The following is a 19145-nucleotide window of genomic DNA, read 5'->3' on the forward strand; positions in this document are numbered from 1 at the left end:
ATTACCACACTGTAAAACCAACCACATTGGCTAGATAAACAATTATTACTAATTATTTATAGTTGCATAGTATACTTACTAATTATTACCACACTCTGTAAAACCAACCACATTGGCTACATAAACAATTATTAATAATTATTTACAGTTGCGTAAATAATTACTACACTTTGTAAAACCAACCACATTGGCTAGGTAAACAATTATTACTAATTATTTACAGTTGCGTAAATATAATTACTAATTATTACCACACTGTAAAACCAACCACAATGGCTAGGTAAACTTTTAATACTAATTATTTACATTTGCGTAAATATAATTACCAATTACTTCCACACTCTGCAAAACCAACCACAATGGCTAGGTAAACTATTATTACTAATTATTTACAGTTGCGAAAATATAATTACTAATTATTACCACACTGTAAAACCAACCACATTGGCTAGATAAACAATTATTACTAATTATTTATAGTTGCATAGTGTACTTACTAATTATTACCACACTCTGTAAAACCAACCACATTGGCTACATAAACAATTATTAATAATTATTTACAGTCGTAAATAATTACTACACTCTTTAAAACCAACCACATTGGCTAGGTAAACAATTATTACTAATTATTGACAGTTGCGTGAATATAATTACTAATTATAACCACACTCTGTAAAACCAACCACAATTGCTAGGTAAACTGTTATTACTAATTATTTACAGTTGCGTAAATATAATTACTAATTATTACCACACTGTAAAACCAACCACAATGGCTAGGTAAACTTTTAATACTAATTATTTACATTTGCGTAAATATAATTACCAATTACTTCCACACTGTAAAACCAACCACAATGGCTAGGTAAACTATTATTACTAATTATTTACAGTTGCGAAAATATAATTACTAATTATTACCACACTGTAAAACCAACCACATTGGCTAGATAAACAATTATTACTAATTATTTATAGTTGCATAGTATACTTACTAATTATTACCACACTCTGTAAAACCAACCACATTGGCTACATAAACAATTATTAATAATTATTTACAGTTGCGTAAATAATTATTACTAATTATTGACAGTTGCGTGAATATAATTACTAATTATAACCACACTCTGTAAAACCAACCACAATTGCTAGGTAAACTATTATTACTAATTATTTACAGTTGCGTAAATATAATTACTAATTATTACCACACTGTAAAACCAACCACAATGGCTAGGTAAACTTTTATTACTAATTATTTATAGTTGCATAGTATACTTACTAATTATTACCACACTCTGTAAAACCAACCACATTGGCTACATAAACAATTATTAATAATTATTTACAGTTGCGTAAATAATTACTACACTCTGTAAAACCAACCACATTGGCTAGGTAAACAATTATTACTAATTATTTACAGTTGCGTAAATATAATTACTAATTATTACCACACTGTAAAACCAACCACAATGGCTAGGTAAACTTTTAATACTAATTATTTACATTTGCGTAAATATAATTACCAATTACTTCCACACTCTGCAAAACCAACCACAATGGCTAGGTAAACTATTACTAATTATTTACAGTTGCGAAAATATAATTACTAATTATTACCACACTGTAAAACCAACCACATTGGCTAGATAAACAATTATTACTAATTATTTATAGTTGCATAGTATACTTACTAATTATTACCACACTCTGTAAAACCAACCACATTGGCTACATAAACAATTATTAATAATTATTTACAGTTGCGTAAATAATTACTACACTCTGTAAAACCAACCACATTGGCTAGGTAAACAATTATTACTAATTATTTACAGTTGCGTAAATATAATTACTAATTATTACCACACTGTAAAACCAACCACAATGGCTAGGTAAACTTTTAATACTAATTATTTACATTTGCGTAAATATAATTACCAATTACTTCCACACTCTGCAAAACCAACCACAATGGCTAGGTAAACTATTATTACTAATTATTTACAGTTGCGAAAATATAATTACTAATTATTACCACACTGTAAAACCAACCACATTGGCTAGATAAACAATTATTACTAATTATTTATAGTTGCATAGTGTACTTACTAATTATTACCACACTCTGTAAAACCAACCACATTGGCTACATAAACAATTATTAATAATTATTTACAGTCGTAAATAATTACTACACTCTTTAAAACCAACCACATTGGCTAGGTAAACAATTATTACTAATTATTGACAGTTGCGTGAATATAATTACTAATTATAACCACACTCTGTAAAACCAACCACAATTGCTAGGTAAACTGTTATTACTAATTATTTACAGTTGCGTAAATATAATTACTAATTATTACCACACTGTAAAACCAACCACAATGGCTAGGTAAACTTTTAATACTAATTATTTACATTTGCGTAAATATAATTACCAATTACTTCCACACTGTAAAACCAACCACAATGGCTAGGTAAACTATTATTACTAATTATTTACAGTTGCGAAAATATAATTACTAATTATTACCACACTGTAAAACCAACCACATTGGCTAGATAAACAATTATTACTAATTATTTATAGTTGCATAGTATACTTACTAATTATTACCACACTCTGTAAAACCAACCACATTGGCTACATAAACAATTATTAATAATTATTTACAGTTGCGTAAATAATTATTACTAATTATTGACAGTTGCGTGAATATAATTACTAATTATAACCACACTCTGTAAAACCAACCACAATTGCTAGGTAAACTATTATTACTAATTATTTACAGTTGCGTAAATATAATTACTAATTATTACCACACTGTAAAACCAACCACAATGGCTAGGTAAACTTTTATTACTACTTATTTATAGTTGCATAGTATACTTACTAATTATTACCACACTCTGTAAAACCAACCACATTGGCTACATAAACAATTATTAATAATTATTTACAGTTGCGTAAATAATTACTACACTCTGTAAAACCAACCACATAACAGTAAAAGTCGGAAAAAAAAGTCGGAAATAAAAAAGTCGGAAAAAAAAGTCGGAAAAAAAAGTCGGAAAAAAAAGTCGGAAAAAAAAGTCGGAAAAAAAAGTCGGAAAAAAAGTCGGAAAAAAAAGTCGGAAAAAAAAGTCGGAAAAAAAAAGTCCAAAAATTTCTAGAACAAAACAAAGCAGTTTTTCTGTTTTTTTTTCAATTGTGCCTTCTCCCCCCAAAAGGGGGAGATGCTGGGCCGGTCCCGGAAGTAGTGCAGTACCGGGTCGACCCGTGGCGGAGTTGGAGCAAGCCCCGAACACTCCGCCGCGCTACAAAAATCAGTTTAATATCATGGGTACAATTAGAACCCGTAACAGATATTAAGCTGTTAAGAACAGAGTGTTTTTCAGAAATGTTTTGTACATTTCCTAGCAGTTTTATTGCAGACACCTACTGTTGTTGTTCATTCCTTTTTAGGGGAAAACTTTGATCTTAGCCAAAAGGCTGAGAAGCGATAAATTGACAAGGAACTGCAGTTCGATCCCATCAAAAATGTATGCCCAAGTGGTGCCACTTATCGGTTGTTGCAGAAACAGCGTCGGTCCACCGTTTTTTGTTTGTAGCACTTGAGCTATGGTTTACCAAATCTCGACACATCCCTTGAAGGGGATTCTTAATCAAACCATTCTTTATTGCCTCAAATAATGGACTCACATGCAATGACATGCAGAAAAAGTAACCCAAGGTGTCACTGCATGCACGAGGCGCCCAACAATGCAATAAGACAGGCATTGAGAGGATTGCTGTGTTAGGCACATGGATAGCAGTGAGCTCGAATGAAAAAAGTTAGTTGGCCTCATCTTTGAGTTGTGATTGTCCTCCCCCAAAAACCGTGAGTCGCTTAGCTAGTCCCGGAAGTAGTGCAGTACCGGGTAGACCCGTGGCAGAGGTACAGCAAGCCCAGAATGCTCTGCCGCATTACAAAAAATAGTATAATGTCAGGGTTACAAATTACAACTGGCAACTGATATCAAGCTGTTAAAACAGTGTTTTCCAGAAATGTTTTGTACATTTGCAAGCAATGCTTTATTGCAGATACCTACTGCTATTAAGGCAAAAGCCTTTATTGCCTCATAGTTGTCGTTAGCAAAAGTGTCACATTTTTGCCACAGCACTTATTGGTCGCGAAGGGAAGACGTCGTGGAGGTGTCGACCAATCACAGAGCAACACCACAGTATGTGCAAATGCATAGCTTATATGTCCATATGTCAATCAATGAGCAGTTACTAATTAAAAAGGAAATAAATAAGTAAATAATTATTTATATGCTATGTCCTGGTTATTGCACTAATTACTCAATATTGGCTAGGTAAACAATTATTACTAATTATTTACAGTTGCGAAAATATAATTACTAATTATTACCACACTGTAAAACCAACCACATTGGCTAGATAAACAATTATTACTAATTATTTATAGTTGCATAGTATACTTACTAATTATTACCACACTCTGTAAAACCAACCACATTGGCTACATAAACAATTATTAATAATTATTTACAGTTGCGTAAATAATTACTACACTCTGTAAAACCAACCACATTGGCTAGGTAAACAATTATTACTAATTATTTACAGTTACGTAAATATAATTACTAATTATTACCACACTGTAAAACCAACCACAATGGCTAGGTAAACTTTTAATACTAATTATTTACATTTGCGTAAATATAATTACCAATTACTTCCACACTCTGCAAAACCAACCACAATGGCTAGGTAAACTATTACTAATTATTTACAGTTGCGAAAATATAATTACTAATTATTACCACACTGTAAAACCAACCACATTGGCTAGATAAACAATTATTACTAATTATTTATAGTTGCATAGTATACTTACTAATTATTACCACACTCTGTAAAACCAACCACATTGGCTAGATAAACAATTATTAATAATTATTTACAGTTGCGTAAATAATTACTACACTCTGTAAAACCAACCACATTGGCTAGGTAAACAATTATTACTAATTATTTACAGTTGCGTAAATATAATTACTAATTATTACCACACTGTAAAACCAACCACAATGGCTAGGTAAACTTTTAATACTAATTATTTACATTTGCGTAAATATAATTACCAATTACTTCCACACTCTGCAAAACCAACCACAATGGCTAGGTAAACTATTACTAATTATTTACAGTTGCGAAAATATAATTACTAATTATTACCACACTGTAAAACCAACCACATTGGCTAGATAAACAATTATTACTAATTATTTATAGTTGCATAGTATACTTACTAATTATTACCACACTCTGTAAAACCAACCACATTGGCTACATAAACAATTATTAATAATTATTTACAGTTGCGTAAATAATTACTACACTTTGTAAAACCAACCACATTGGCTAGGTAAACAATTATTACTAATTATTTACAGTTGCGTAAATATAATTACTAATTATTACCACACTGTAAAACCAACCACAATGGCTAGGTAAACTTTTAATACTAATTATTTACATTTGCGTAAATATAATTACCAATTACTTCCACACTCTGCAAAACCAACCACAATGGCTAGGTAAACTATTATTACTAATTATTTACAGTTGCGAAAATATAATTACTAATTATTACCACACTGTAAAACCAACCACATTGGCTAGATAAACAATTATTACTAATTATTTATAGTTGCATAGTGTACTTACTAATTATTACCACACTCTGTAAAACCAACCACATTGGCTACATAAACAATTATTAATAATTATTTACAGTCGTAAATAATTACTACACTCTTTAAAACCAACCACATTGGCTAGGTAAACAATTATTACTAATTATTGACAGTTGCGTGAATATAATTACTAATTATAACCACACTCTGTAAAACCAACCACAATTGCTAGGTAAACTGTTATTACTAATTATTTACAGTTGCGTAAATATAATTACTAATTATTACCACACTGTAAAACCAACCACAATGGCTAGGTAAACTTTTAATACTAATTATTTACATTTGCGTAAATATAATTACCAATTACTTCCACACTGTAAAACCAACCACAATGGCTAGGTAAACTATTATTACTAATTATTTACAGTTGCGAAAATATAATTACTAATTATTACCACACTGTAAAACCAACCACATTGGCTAGATAAACAATTATTACTAATTATTTATAGTTGCATAGTATACTTACTAATTATTACCACACTCTGTAAAACCAACCACATTGGCTACATAAACAATTATTAATAATTATTTACAGTTGCGTAAATAATTATTACTAATTATTGACAGTTGCGTGAATATAATTACTAATTATAACCACACTCTGTAAAACCAACCACAATTGCTAGGTAAACTATTATTACTAATTATTTACAGTTGCGTAAATATAATTACTAATTATTACCACACTGTAAAACCAACCACAATGGCTAGGTAAACTTTTATTACTAATTATTTATAGTTGCATAGTATACTTACTAATTATTACCACACTCTGTAAAACCAACCACATTGGCTACATAAACAATTATTAATAATTATTTACAGTTGCGTAAATAATTACTACACTCTGTAAAACCAACCACATTGGCTAGGTAAACAATTATTACTAATTATTTACAGTTGCGTAAATATAATTACTAATTATTACCACACTGTAAAACCAACCACAATGGCTAGGTAAACTTTTAATACTAATTATTTACATTTGCGTAAATATAATTACCAATTACTTCCACACTCTGCAAAACCAACCACAATGGCTAGGTAAACTATTACTAATTATTTACAGTTGCGAAAATATAATTACTAATTATTACCACACTGTAAAACCAACCACATTGGCTAGATAAACAATTATTACTAATTATTTATAGTTGCATAGTATACTTACTAATTATTACCACACTCTGTAAAACCAACCACATTGGCTACATAAACAATTATTAATAATTATTTACAGTTGCGTAAATAATTACTACACTCTGTAAAACCAACCACATTGGCTAGGTAAACAATTATTACTAATTATTTACAGTTGCGTAAATATAATTACTAATTATTACCACACTGTAAAACCAACCACAATGGCTAGGTAAACTTTTAATACTAATTATTTACATTTGCGTAAATATAATTACCAATTACTTCCACACTCTGCAAAACCAACCACAATGGCTAGGTAAACTATTATTACTAATTATTTACAGTTGCGAAAATATAATTACTAATTATTACCACACTGTAAAACCAACCACATTGGCTAGATAAACAATTATTACTAATTATTTATAGTTGCATAGTGTACTTACTAATTATTACCACACTCTGTAAAACCAACCACATTGGCTACATAAACAATTATTAATAATTATTTACAGTCGTAAATAATTACTACACTCTTTAAAACCAACCACATTGGCTAGGTAAACAATTATTACTAATTATTGACAGTTGCGTGAATATAATTACTAATTATAACCACACTCTGTAAAACCAACCACAATTGCTAGGTAAACTGTTATTACTAATTATTTTCAGTTGCGTAAATATAATTACTAATTATTACCACACTGTAAAACCAACCACAATGGCTAGGTAAACTTTTAATACTAATTATTTACATTTGCGTAAATATAATTACCAATTAATTCCACACTGTAAAACCAACCACAATGGCTAGGTAAACTATTATTACTAATTATTTACAGTTGCGAAAATATAATTACTAATTATTACCACACTGTAAAACCAACCACATTGGCTAGATAAACAATTATTACTAATTATTTATAGTTGCATAGTATACTTACTAATTATTACCACACTCTGTAAAACCAACCACATTGGCTACATAAACAATTATTAATAATTATTTACAGTTGCGTAAATAATTATTACTAATTATTGACAGTTGCGTGAATATAATTACTAATTATAACCACACTCTGTAAAACCAACCACAATTGCTAGGTAAACTATTATTACTAATTATTTACAGTTGCGTAAATATAATTACTAATTATTACCACACTGTAAAACCAACCACAATGGCTAGGTAAACTTTTATTACTAATTATTTATAGTTGCATAGTATACTTACTAATTATTACCACACTCTGTAAAACCAACCACATTGGCTACATAAACAATTATTAATAATTATTTACAGTTGCGTAAATAATTACTACACTCTGTAAAACCAACCACATAACAGTAAAAGTCGGAAAAAAAAGTCGGAAAAAAAAGTCGGAAAAAAAAGTCGGAAAAAAAAGTCGGAAAAAAAAGTCGGAAAAAAAAGTCGGAAAAAAAAGTCGGAAAAAAAGTCGGAAAAAAAAGTCGGAAAAAAAAGTCGGAAAAAAAAAGTCCAAAAATTTCTAGAACAAAACAAAGCAGTTTTTCTGTTTTTTTTTCAATTGTGCCTTCTCCCCCCAAAAGGGGGAGATGCTGGGCCGGTCCCGGAAGTAGTGCAGTACCGGGTCGACCCGTGGCGGAGTTGGAGCAAGCCCCGAACACTCCGCCGCGCTACAAAAATCAGTTTAATATCATGGGTACAATTAGAACCCGTAACAGATATTAAGCTGTTAAGAACAGAGTGTTTTTCAGAAATGTTTTGTACATTTCCTAGCAGTTTTATTGCAGACACCTACTGTTGTTGTTCATTCCTTTTTAGGGGAAATCTCATCTGTAAAGTTTTATTCCTGCTGTGGGGTGAGTGTATTGTTGTGCGTGTAGGAAGTCTTTCTAACTCGAGCTGCTGAAGTCCACCGAAGTGCGAGCCCTTCAATTTGCAGCTACGTGTTTAGCATAGACTTCACGAGAAGCTGCGATGGTATCGCTCACCGCCAGCTTCTTGAAGAGACGCATGTAGCGTTTGCTACAGAGGCGCCTCATCACTTTGTCATTGTTGGGGTCCCAGGAGCCCAGGGCCCCAACAACGACTGCCTCAATGCTGACCCGCTGGAATTTCCGGAGCAGGTATTGGCGAACGGGTTCGTACTTGGCGACCTTACTCTCCCGTGCAGCATCGAAGGCGGTTTTGCGATTGTCAAAGGGGCATGTGACATCAATGACAATCGCCGTTTCCCCGCGCGCCAGAACAAGATCTGGGCGGAGGTTCGTGTCACCCACGGGCCGGTTCTCATGGGTGACGGTGAATCGCTTCTCAGCGGCTGTCTTCAGCCGGTCGACGATCCTGTTGTGTCGGCTGGTATAGGCGACGCTCTGGCGCATGCAGTGGCAGAGAACATGCGGGAGGGATTCCTTGTCTTGCCCGCATCTCCGACACCGCTGGTCAGCAGCGACATCCCACGGCCTGGCTCCGTTGAGGGGCAGCAGGTTCAGCCTCGCACGGTGCACGAAGCGCCAATCGCAGAAGCGAGTGAAGCGCCCCGTCCTCATGAAGTGGGAACTGCTACGGTCGGCTGCTACGCACTCCATCACTTTCCCCTGGTTAGGCTTTTCGTGGAGATTGTGATCTCGTGCGCGCATAGCGATGCTCCGAAGTGTCCTCACCACTTTCGTGCGCTGCTTCTGCGTGACGGTCACGTCGGCGCGAGTGATGCTGGGGCCCCCCTCCTGCATCTCCCACGTGACCGCCAGGCGCCGGGAAGCCTTGCGAGCCTCCGTCCATACAGACTGAAGCTGCGTTGCCCTAGCTCGGAAGTCTCCCTCCGTCTCCCCTGTCAGGTAGGCAGCGATGTCCTCATCCGTGGCTGGTCGGCGTAGTCTCTTCGTCGTGATGGCAGTAACGGCATGCAGCGCTAGATCTCGCACCTCTAGATCAAGAGAGGAGAGGAGCTTAAATGCATTGTCAATGCGGCAGATGTCGCTCAGCTCCGCTGCGAGGGGGATGCCGACCGAGCCCGATGCTGCGCTGCTGTAGAGGTATTCATTGGCTGCGGTTCCTGGAAGATAAAGGGATTTACCACACTCTGTAAAACCACACTCTGTAAAACCAACCACATTGGCTACATAAACAATTATTAATAATTATTTACAGTTGCGTAAATAATTACTACACTCTGTAAAACCAACCACATAACAGTAAAAGTCGGAAAAAAAGTCGGAAAAAAAAGTCGGAAAAAAAAGTCGGAAAAAAAAGTCGGAAAAAAAAGTCGGAAAAAAAAGTCGGAAAAAAAAGTCGGAAAAAAAAAGTCCGAAAATTTCTAGAACAAAACAAAGCAGTTTTTCTGTTTTTTTTCAATTGTGCCTTCTCCCCCCAAAAGGGGGAGATGCTGGGCCGGTCCCGGAAGTAGTGCAGTACCGGGTCGACCCGTGGCGGAGTTGGAGCAAGCCCCGAACACTCCGCCGCGCTACAAAAATCAGTTTAATATCATGGGTACAATTAGAACCCGTAACAGATATTAAGCTGTTAAGAACAGAGTGTTTTTCAGAAATGTTTTGTACATTTCCTAGCAGTTTTATTGCAGACACCTACTGTTGTTGTTCATTCCTTTTTAGGGGAAATCTCATCTGTAAAGTTTTATTCCTGGTGTGGGGTGAGTGTATTGTTGTGCGTGTAGGAAGTCTTTCTAACTCGAGCTGCTGAAGTCCACCGAAGTGCGAGCCCTTCAATTTGCAGCTACGTGTTTAGCATAGACTTCACGAGAAGCTGCGATGGTATCGCTCACCGCCAGCTTCTTGAAGAGACGCATGTAGCGTTTGCTACAGAGGCGCCTCATCACTTTGTCATTGTTGGGGTCCCAGGAGCCCAGGGCCCCAACAACGACTGCCTCGATGCTGACCCGCTGGAATTTCCGGAGCAGGTATTGGCGAACGGGTTCGTACTTGGCGACCTTACTCTCCCGTGCAGCATCGAAGGCGGTTTTGCGATTGTCAAAGGGGCATGTGACATCAATGACAATCGCCGTTTCCCCGCGCGCCAGAACAAGATCTGGGCGGAGGTTCGTGTCACCCACGGGCCGGTTCTCATGGGTGACGGTGAATCGCTTCTCAGCGGCTGTCTTCAGCCGGTCGACGATCCTGTTGTGTCGGCTGGTGTAGGCGACGCTCTGGCGCATGCAGTGGCAGAGAACATGCGGGAGGGATTCCTTGTCTTGCCCGCATCTCCGACACCGCTGGTCAGCAGCGACATCCCACGGCCTGGCTCCGTTGAGGGGCAGCAGGTTCAGCCTCGCACGGTGCACGAAGCGCCAATCGCAGAAGCGAGTGAAGCGCCCCGTCCTCATGAAGTGGGAACTGCTACGGTCGGCTGCTACGCACTCCATCACTTTCCCCTGGTTAGGCTTTTCGTGGAGATTGTGATCTCGTGCGCGCATAGCGATGCTCCGAAGTGTCCTCACCACTTTCGTGCGCTGCTTCTGCGTGACGGTCACGTCGGCGCGAGTGATGCTGGGGCCCCCCTCTTGCATCTCCCACGTGACCGCCAGGCGCCGGGAAGCTTTGCGAGCCTCCGTCCATACAGACTGAAGCTGCGTTGCCCTAGCTCGGAAGTCTTCCTCCGTCTCCCCTGTCAGGTAGGCAGCGATGTCCTCATCCGTGGCTGGTCGGCGTAGTCTCTTCGTCGTGATGGCAGTAACGGCATGCAGCGCTAGATCTCGCACCTCTAGATCAAGAGAGGAGAGGAGCTTAAATGCATTGTCAATGCGGCAGATGTCGCTCAGCTCCGCTGCGAGGGGGATGCCGACCGAGCCCGATGCTGCACTGCCGTAGAGGTATTCATTGGCTGCGGTTCCTGGAAGATAAAGGGATTTTTTGATTAGTGGCCGCAGTGCATCGTCGAGGCGTGCCCACTCTGACTTGCCCAACACACCGCACCGCATGGAGAAATTGAGCGCTGGATATACAAATGTTTTCACAGCGTCCAATCTCTGCCAAGGGGCGAGCATTGAGCTAAGCAGGCGGCGGCCGGTGTTGATGGCCTGGTCCACAGTAGCTCTGTCCGGGAAGACGTTGAACCCTACAGGGCGGCCCAGGAACGTCTGGCTTTCAAAATCCTGGATAATTGGGATCTCAGCTCCTGCAATAAAGAAAGGGGTCAGTCTTGTACCAACTGGTGTTTTGCCGCTCAGATGAAGAGTGCGGCACTTCGCTGGGTTAAGCTGTAATCCCAGCCTAGAAGAAAGGGATTCAACAGTATTAATGCGGGCTTGAAGCATCTCCGGGTCATTGGCCAGGGGGGTGAGGTCATCGGCGTAGGCCAGGATGTTGTGCTGCCTCTCGCCTCCCTGCACAGCACGCAAAACAGGATCAATGACAAAATTAAACAAGAGCCCGCTCAGTGGGCATCCCTGTCGAATCCCTGCAGAAATAGCGATCGGCCGTGTTGACCCTTCTTGTCCTACGATGGTGGTGGTGTTGTCCCTGTAGAGGTCAGCGACGATCGAACAGAAGTCGCTGCCGGCGCCTGCTCCACGTAGTGCGTCGATGAGGGCATTGTGGGCGACAGATCCAAAGGCGTTGCTGAAGTCAAGGAACGCCACGCACAGCTCCCCACCGCCACCCCTCGCTGCGTCGAGGCGCTCCTGCAGCACGAAGTTGTGCTCAAACACACCATCGTGCGGCAGGAACCCCTTTTGACAACGAGAGAGCAGCTCGTGTTCAGCGATCCATCGCTGCAGCCGAGTGGCGAGACACCCAGCATACAGCTTTGAAATCGTCGACCCGAGTGCGATGGGGCGCCAGTTCGTGACGTCCTCCACAGGTCCCTTCTTGTGGATGAGGATGGTCCGGGACTCCTTCCATGCTGGGGGCACTCTCTTGAACTTGAGGCAGGCGTTGAATGCTGCTGTCAGGAAGGCTGCTTCAGGGTCTGTCGTCTTCCAGTGCTGGTAGGTGATTCGGTCGTTGCCGGGCGCGGTGTTCTCACATTTCCTCAGCTTCGTCAGGACCTCCTCTTCGGTGAACTTGTCTAGAGGGAATTCCGTGAGGTCGCTGCTCTTGGCCTTGTTGAGAAGAAGGCTGGTGTCCACCTCCTTGGGGCCCCACGTTGCAGTGAAGTGGTCCTCGAGATCCTGTAAAGGAACCGTGCACATAGGCGACTCGCCGTCCACAATCAGGCGTACTGCTCGGCGGCGATTCCTGCGGTAAAGAGACTGGATCTGCTGAGCGTTGTCGGGGTTGGTCGGACGGCGCGGCTTACCTCCGGCCGGAGCCTTCGGCAGCTTTACCGCCTTTCCAACCTCGGTGATGGCCTCCTCCAAGATGGAAAGAAAACCATCCCAACCCTCAGCAGACGCAGGCTCACGCAGCAAACACCGGAGGCGCCTGGTGTGGTCGACGAGTATGCCCTCGCACTCCAGTTCATCAGAAAGAGAATCAGTTAGTGCTCCCTGGGTGGCAGTTGCGTCATGGTGCCCGCCGCCGTCGTCGTCTTGAAGCTGCGATGTATTGCTTTCCTCGCTGATTGTTGACAGGTGAGCCTGTTGTCCGTCGCCTACCTGCAAGGAAGGAGAATCTTGTGAATTCTCCATCTCCCTGCTGCTGTTGGGTGTGCTGCTGGCAGGCACGGGAATTCCTTGGTCATCCTGCTGGGATGGGGAGGTGGGAAAAATTAGTGCTGGTGTTGCTGCTCTCGTGGTGCTGCTCTCTGGAGGAGGAGAGACGGGGGTTAGCGTTCGTGGCTCTTCCTGGCCCGCTTCCTCCACATTGGTGTCTTGTTGAGGCGTTGCTGGTGGTGTCCTTGCGTCTTGGCTGATGTCCTCTTCTTGTGGGGGCTCTAGATCCGGTGGTCTGGCGTCCCGGGATGGTGTCCTTCTTAGTCTTCTCGTCGCCGCTAACGGTGGCACGGGACGAGGCGGTAATCCCTGCATGGCAGTCTGTTTGCGGTGCCACATGTGATGATTTTCCAGCCCTCTTTTCGATGGAAAAGAGAGCTGGCAATCACCGCACTTGTGGCTGTGCAAGTCAGTGCTGGCCACCTCGAGCTTCTCTCCAGTAAGACAGGGATGCGCTTTTGGCCGAGGACCGACCTCTCTGTGGCAGAGAGTGCAAAAATGCGTGACCTGGCTTATGCGCGCCCCATGCTCACTTTCAAGATGCCGAGTCAGGGACTGCCGCCTGGACGTCCACAATACCGGGGAGTACGCGGTAGCGCATCCCTCTTCCGTACATCGGAACGTCCTCGCCAGCGGAAAGAACAGCGTAAGGCTGTTCCCATCACGGCGAGGTTGCGATCCGGGCTGTGGCGGTTCTTCATTGTTGGCCGGGCTTGGACTGGTAGACGGCGATCGGACTGGGATGCGGCTTCTGCTGGCGGTGAAGGCGCTGCTTGTCGGAGGCGATGACATCACTTCTAGCAGCGGCGGTCGTCTGGAAGAAATGGCGGGGTGTATCCGCGCGACATACTGCGATAATGGATTTCCTTCCGCAGAAGAGGTCAGCGCTGCAGCTCCAACGGGGAAAAAGACTATCCAGAAAGAACAACTAACATACACTAATAATGGGACTGAAAAACCAAAGTGCGCACAGAAAAAAAAAGAAAAAAACAATATGAGAGCCCTCACCAAGCTCGTAGCAAAGCAAAACAAAAGATGGAGCTGAACAGGAGAGAAACACCAGTAAACACCACACACAAATCACCCTCAACACAATACAAGTGAAAAAGAGCAACGCAGCAACTAATAAAAATCGTCACTCAATTACCAGGCAAACGCGGCAAAGAGCCCTCACCAAGCTCAAAAAAAAAAAAAAAAAAAAAAACAGTTTAACGGGAGCGAAACATGGGAAACACCACACTTGACTGGAAAACGGCTCTTGTCAATGAAATCACATTGCAGGAACCCAATAAATCAGCACCTCAACTAAAATAAAAGGGCACACATGCAAAGAATTCGCACTAAGCTCTCAAAAAAAAAAAAGAAAAAAAAAAAAAAAGCTGGTGGCAATGCAACAAAAAGTAATAAATAATAATAATTAAAGGCACAACCGGCGAGAAACAGCGGCAGATACTACATGAACAAACCAACAAGGATGGCAAAGAATTTGAACACAAACAAAAAAGTAAAAAAAAAAAAAAACTAGCAAAGATGTAAAAAGAAAAAAAAAGTTTAAGGGCAGAAAGCACTACATGAATAAACCGATTGCAAAGAATGTGAGCACAAACAGAACGGAGAGGTTAAAGAACAAGCAAAAAAAAAAAAAAAAAAAAAAAAAGGAAAACTAGAAGGACAAAAAAAAACAAAAAAACTAGCAAATTAAGAAAAAAGAACACTTGAAGGACAAAAAACACTGCCAGATACTACATAAACAAGCCAACAATGGGGATAGGAAACACTAAATGAACTAGTAAAAAAAAGAGAGCTCTCACCAAGCTCTCACAGCAACCGGGAATCCAGGGACAGCAGGGGTTCCAAGAACAGCAGGTCCGGATGGTCCATGAGTCCAGGGGTCCAGGGTCAGCAGGGGGTCCAGGAACAGCAGGGGGTCCAGGGGTCCAGGATACTACTACACTTTGATCTTAGCCAAAAGGCCGAGAAGCGATAAATTGACAAGGAACTGCAGTTCGATCCCATCAAAAATGTATGCCCAAGTGGTGCCACTTATCGGTTGTTGCAGAAACAGCGTCGGTCCACCGTTTTTTGTTTGTAGCACTTGAGCTATGGTTTACCAAATCTCGACACATCCCTTGAAGGGGATTCTTAATCAAACCATTCTTTATTGCCTCAAATAATGGACTCACATGCAATGACATGCAGAAAAAGTAACCCAAGGTGTCACTGCATGCACGAGGCGCCCAACAATGCAATAAGACAGGCATTGAGAGGATTGCTGTGTTAGGCACATGGATAGCAGTGAGCTCGAATGAAAAAAGTTAGTTGGCCTCATCTTTGAGTTGTGATTGTCCTCCCCCAAAAACCGTGAGTCGCTTAGCTAGTCCCGGAAGTAGTGCAGTACCGGGTAGACCCGTGGCAGAGGTACAGCAAGCCCAGAATGCTCTGCCGCATTACAAAAAATAGTATAATGTCAGGGTTACAAATTACAACTGGCAACTGATATCAAGCTGTTAAAACAGTGTTTTCCAGAAATGTTTTGTACATTTGCAAGCAATGCTTTATTGCAGATACCTACTGCTATTAAGGCAAAAGCCTTTATTGCCTCATAGTTGTCGTTAGCAAAAGTGTCACATTTTTGCCACAGCACTTATTGGTCGCGAAGGGAAGACGTCGTGGAGGTGTCGACCAATCACAGAGCAACACCACAGTATGTGCAAATGCATAGCTTATATGTCCATATGTCAATCAATGAGCAGTTACTAATTAAAAAGGAAATAAATAAGTAAATAATTATTTATATGCTATGTCCTGGTTATTGCACTAATTACTCAATATTGGCTAGGTAAACAATTATTACTAATTATTTACAGTTGCGAAAATATAATTACTAATTATTACCACACTGTAAAACCAACCACATTGGCTAGATAAACAATTATTACTAATTATTTATAGTTGCATAGTATACTTACTAATTATTACCACACTCTGTAAAACCAACCACATTGGCTACATAAACAATTATTAATAATTATTTACAGTTGCGTAAATAATTACTACACTCTGTAAAACCAACCACATTGGCTAGGTAAACAATTATTACTAATTATTTACAGTTACGTAAATATAATTACTAATTATTACCACACTGTAAAACCAACCACAATGGCTAGGTAAACTTTTAATACTAATTATTTACATTTGCGTAAATATAATTACCAATTACTTCCACACTCTGCAAAACCAACCACAATGGCTAGGTAAACTATTACTAATTATTTACAGTTGCGAAAATATAATTACTAATTATTACCACACTGTAAAACCAACCACATTGGCTAGATAAACAATTATTACTAATTATTTATAGTTGCATAGTATACTTACTAATTATTACCACACTCTGTAAAACCAACCACATTGGCTAGATAAACAATTATTAATAATTATTTACAGTTGCGTAAATAATTACTACACTCTGTAAAACCAACCACATTGGCTAGGTAAACAATTATTACTAATTATTTACAGTTGCGTAAATATAATTACTAATTATTACCACACTGTAAAACCAACCACAATGGCTAGGTAAACTTTTAATACTAATTATTTACATTTGCGTAAATATAATTACCAATTACTTCCACACTCTGCAAAACCAACCACAATGGCTAGGTAAACTATTACTAATTATTTACAGTTGCGAAAATATAATTACTAATTATTACCACACTGTAAAACCAACCACATTGGCTAGATAAACAATTATTACTAATTATTTATAGTTGCATAGTATACTTACTAATTATTACCACACTCTGTAAAACCAACCACATTGGCTACATAAACAATTATTAATAATTATTTACAGTTGCGTAAATAATTACTACACTTTGTAAAACCAACCACATTGGCTAGGTAAACAATTATTACTAATTATTTACAGTTGCGTAAATATAATTACTAATTATTACCACACTGTAAAACCAACCACAATGGCTAGGTAAACTTTTAATACTAATTATTTACATTTGCGTAAATATAATTACCAATTACTTCCACACTCTGCAAAACCAACCACAATGGCTAGGTAAACTATTATTACTAATTATTTACAGTTGCGAAAATATAATTACTAATTATTACCACACTGTAAAACCAACCACATTGGCTAGATAAACAATTATTACTAATTATTTATAGTTGCATAGTGTACTTACTAATTATTACCACACTCTGTAAAACCAACCACATTGGCTACATAAACAATTATTAATAATTATTTACAGTCGTAAATAATTACTACACTCTTTAAAACCAACCACATTGGCTAGGTAAACAATTATTACTAATTATTGACAGTTGCGTGAATATAATTACTAATTATAACCACACTCTGTAAAACCAACCACAATTGCTAGGTAAACTGTTATTACTAATTATTTACAGTTGCGTAAATATAATTACTAATTATTACCACACAGTAAAACCAACCACAATGGCTAGGTAAACTTTTAATACTAATTATTTACATTTGCGTAAATATAATTACCAATTACTTCCACACTGTAAAACCAACCACAATGGCTAGGTAAACTATTATTACTAATTATTTACAGTTGCGAAAATATAATTACTAATTATTACCACACTGTAAAACCAACCACATTGGCTAGATAAACAATTATTACTAATTATTTATAGTTGCATAGTATACTTACTAATTATTACCACACTCTGTAAAACCAACCACATTGGCTACATAAACAATTATTAATAATTATTTACAGTTGCGTAAATAATTATTACTAATTATTGACAGTTGCGTGAATATAATTACTAATTATAACCACACTCTGTAAAACCAACCACAATTGCTAGGTAAACTATTATTACTAATTATTTACAGTTGCGTAAATATAATTACTAATTATTACCACACTGTAAAACCAACCACAATGGCTAGGTAAACTTTTATTACTAATTATTTATAGTTGCATAGTATACTTACTAATTATTACCACACTCTGTAAAACCAACCACATTGGCTACATAAACAATTATTAATAATTATTTACAGTTGCGTAAATAATTACTACACTCTGTAAAACCAACCACATAACAGTAAAAGTCGGAAAAAAGTCGGAAAAAAAAGTCGGAAAAAAAAGTCGGAAAAAAAAGTCGGAAAAAAAAAGTCCAAAAATTTCTAGAACAAAACAAAGCAGTTTTTCTGTTTTTTTTCAATTGTGCCTTCTCCCCCCAAAAGGGGGAGATGCTGGGCCGGTCCCGGAAGTAGTGCAGTACCAGGTCGACCCGTGGCGGAGTTGGAGCAAGCCCCGAACACTCCGCCGCGCTACAAAAATCAGTTTAATATCATGGGTACAATTAGAACCCGTAACAGATATTAAGCTGTTAAGAACAGATAGCTTTCGACAATGCTTGGGACATTGGAACAAGAAAATGGTCATGGGTTCCCCTAGAGCGGGAACATCCATAGGGGGGGGGATCTCCAGGTTTACCAAGTCTTCGGAATGTCAATGCAAATGGGAGACCAATTGCAGTGGCATACAAAAGACCCGGCCGCACAAGAGATCAGCCGATCGGGCAGTGTCGTGACGGTGG

The 19145-nt window shown here is 38.9% G+C and overlaps 1 protein-coding gene, 1 non-coding gene and 5 pseudogenes across 2 annotated transcripts; all 7 read right to left on the bottom strand.

Annotated features, from left to right (window-relative positions):
• Positions 1–3253: 3253 nt before the first annotated feature.
• Positions 3254–3426, bottom strand: LOC146171380 (U2 spliceosomal RNA; annotated as a pseudogene).
• A 476-nt stretch (positions 3427–3902) lies between these two features.
• Positions 3903–4073, bottom strand: LOC146171381 (U2 spliceosomal RNA; annotated as a pseudogene).
• A 4436-nt stretch (positions 4074–8509) lies between these two features.
• LOC146171382 (U2 spliceosomal RNA) lies at positions 8510–8682 on the bottom strand (annotated as a pseudogene).
• A 1617-nt stretch (positions 8683–10299) lies between these two features.
• Positions 10300–10472, bottom strand: LOC146171383 (U2 spliceosomal RNA; annotated as a pseudogene).
• Positions 10473–10640: 168 nt separating this feature from the next.
• LOC146171384 (uncharacterized) lies at positions 10641–12095 on the bottom strand. The gene has a single exon (XM_084586548.1). It carries the CDS (start codon positions 11916–11918, stop codon positions 10641–10643), a length of 1278 nt encoding a protein of 425 aa, XP_084442674.1. The 5' UTR covers positions 11919–12095.
• A 3795-nt stretch (positions 12096–15890) lies between these two features.
• LOC146171385 (U2 spliceosomal RNA) lies at positions 15891–16061 on the bottom strand (annotated as a pseudogene).
• Positions 16062–18793: 2732 nt separating this feature from the next.
• LOC146171386 (U2 spliceosomal RNA) lies at positions 18794–18984 on the bottom strand. The gene has a single exon (XR_014702919.1). It is a non-coding gene; the product is annotated as a U2 spliceosomal RNA (small nuclear RNA).
• Positions 18985–19145: the final 161 nt, after the last annotated feature.

Source organism: Amblyomma maculatum, unplaced genomic scaffold (genome assembly GCF_055883805.1).
Source record: "Amblyomma maculatum isolate TAMU_Amacu unplaced genomic scaffold, ASM5588380v1 scaffold_23, whole genome shotgun sequence".
Taxonomy (NCBI): domain Eukaryota; kingdom Metazoa; phylum Arthropoda; class Arachnida; order Ixodida; family Ixodidae; genus Amblyomma; species Amblyomma maculatum.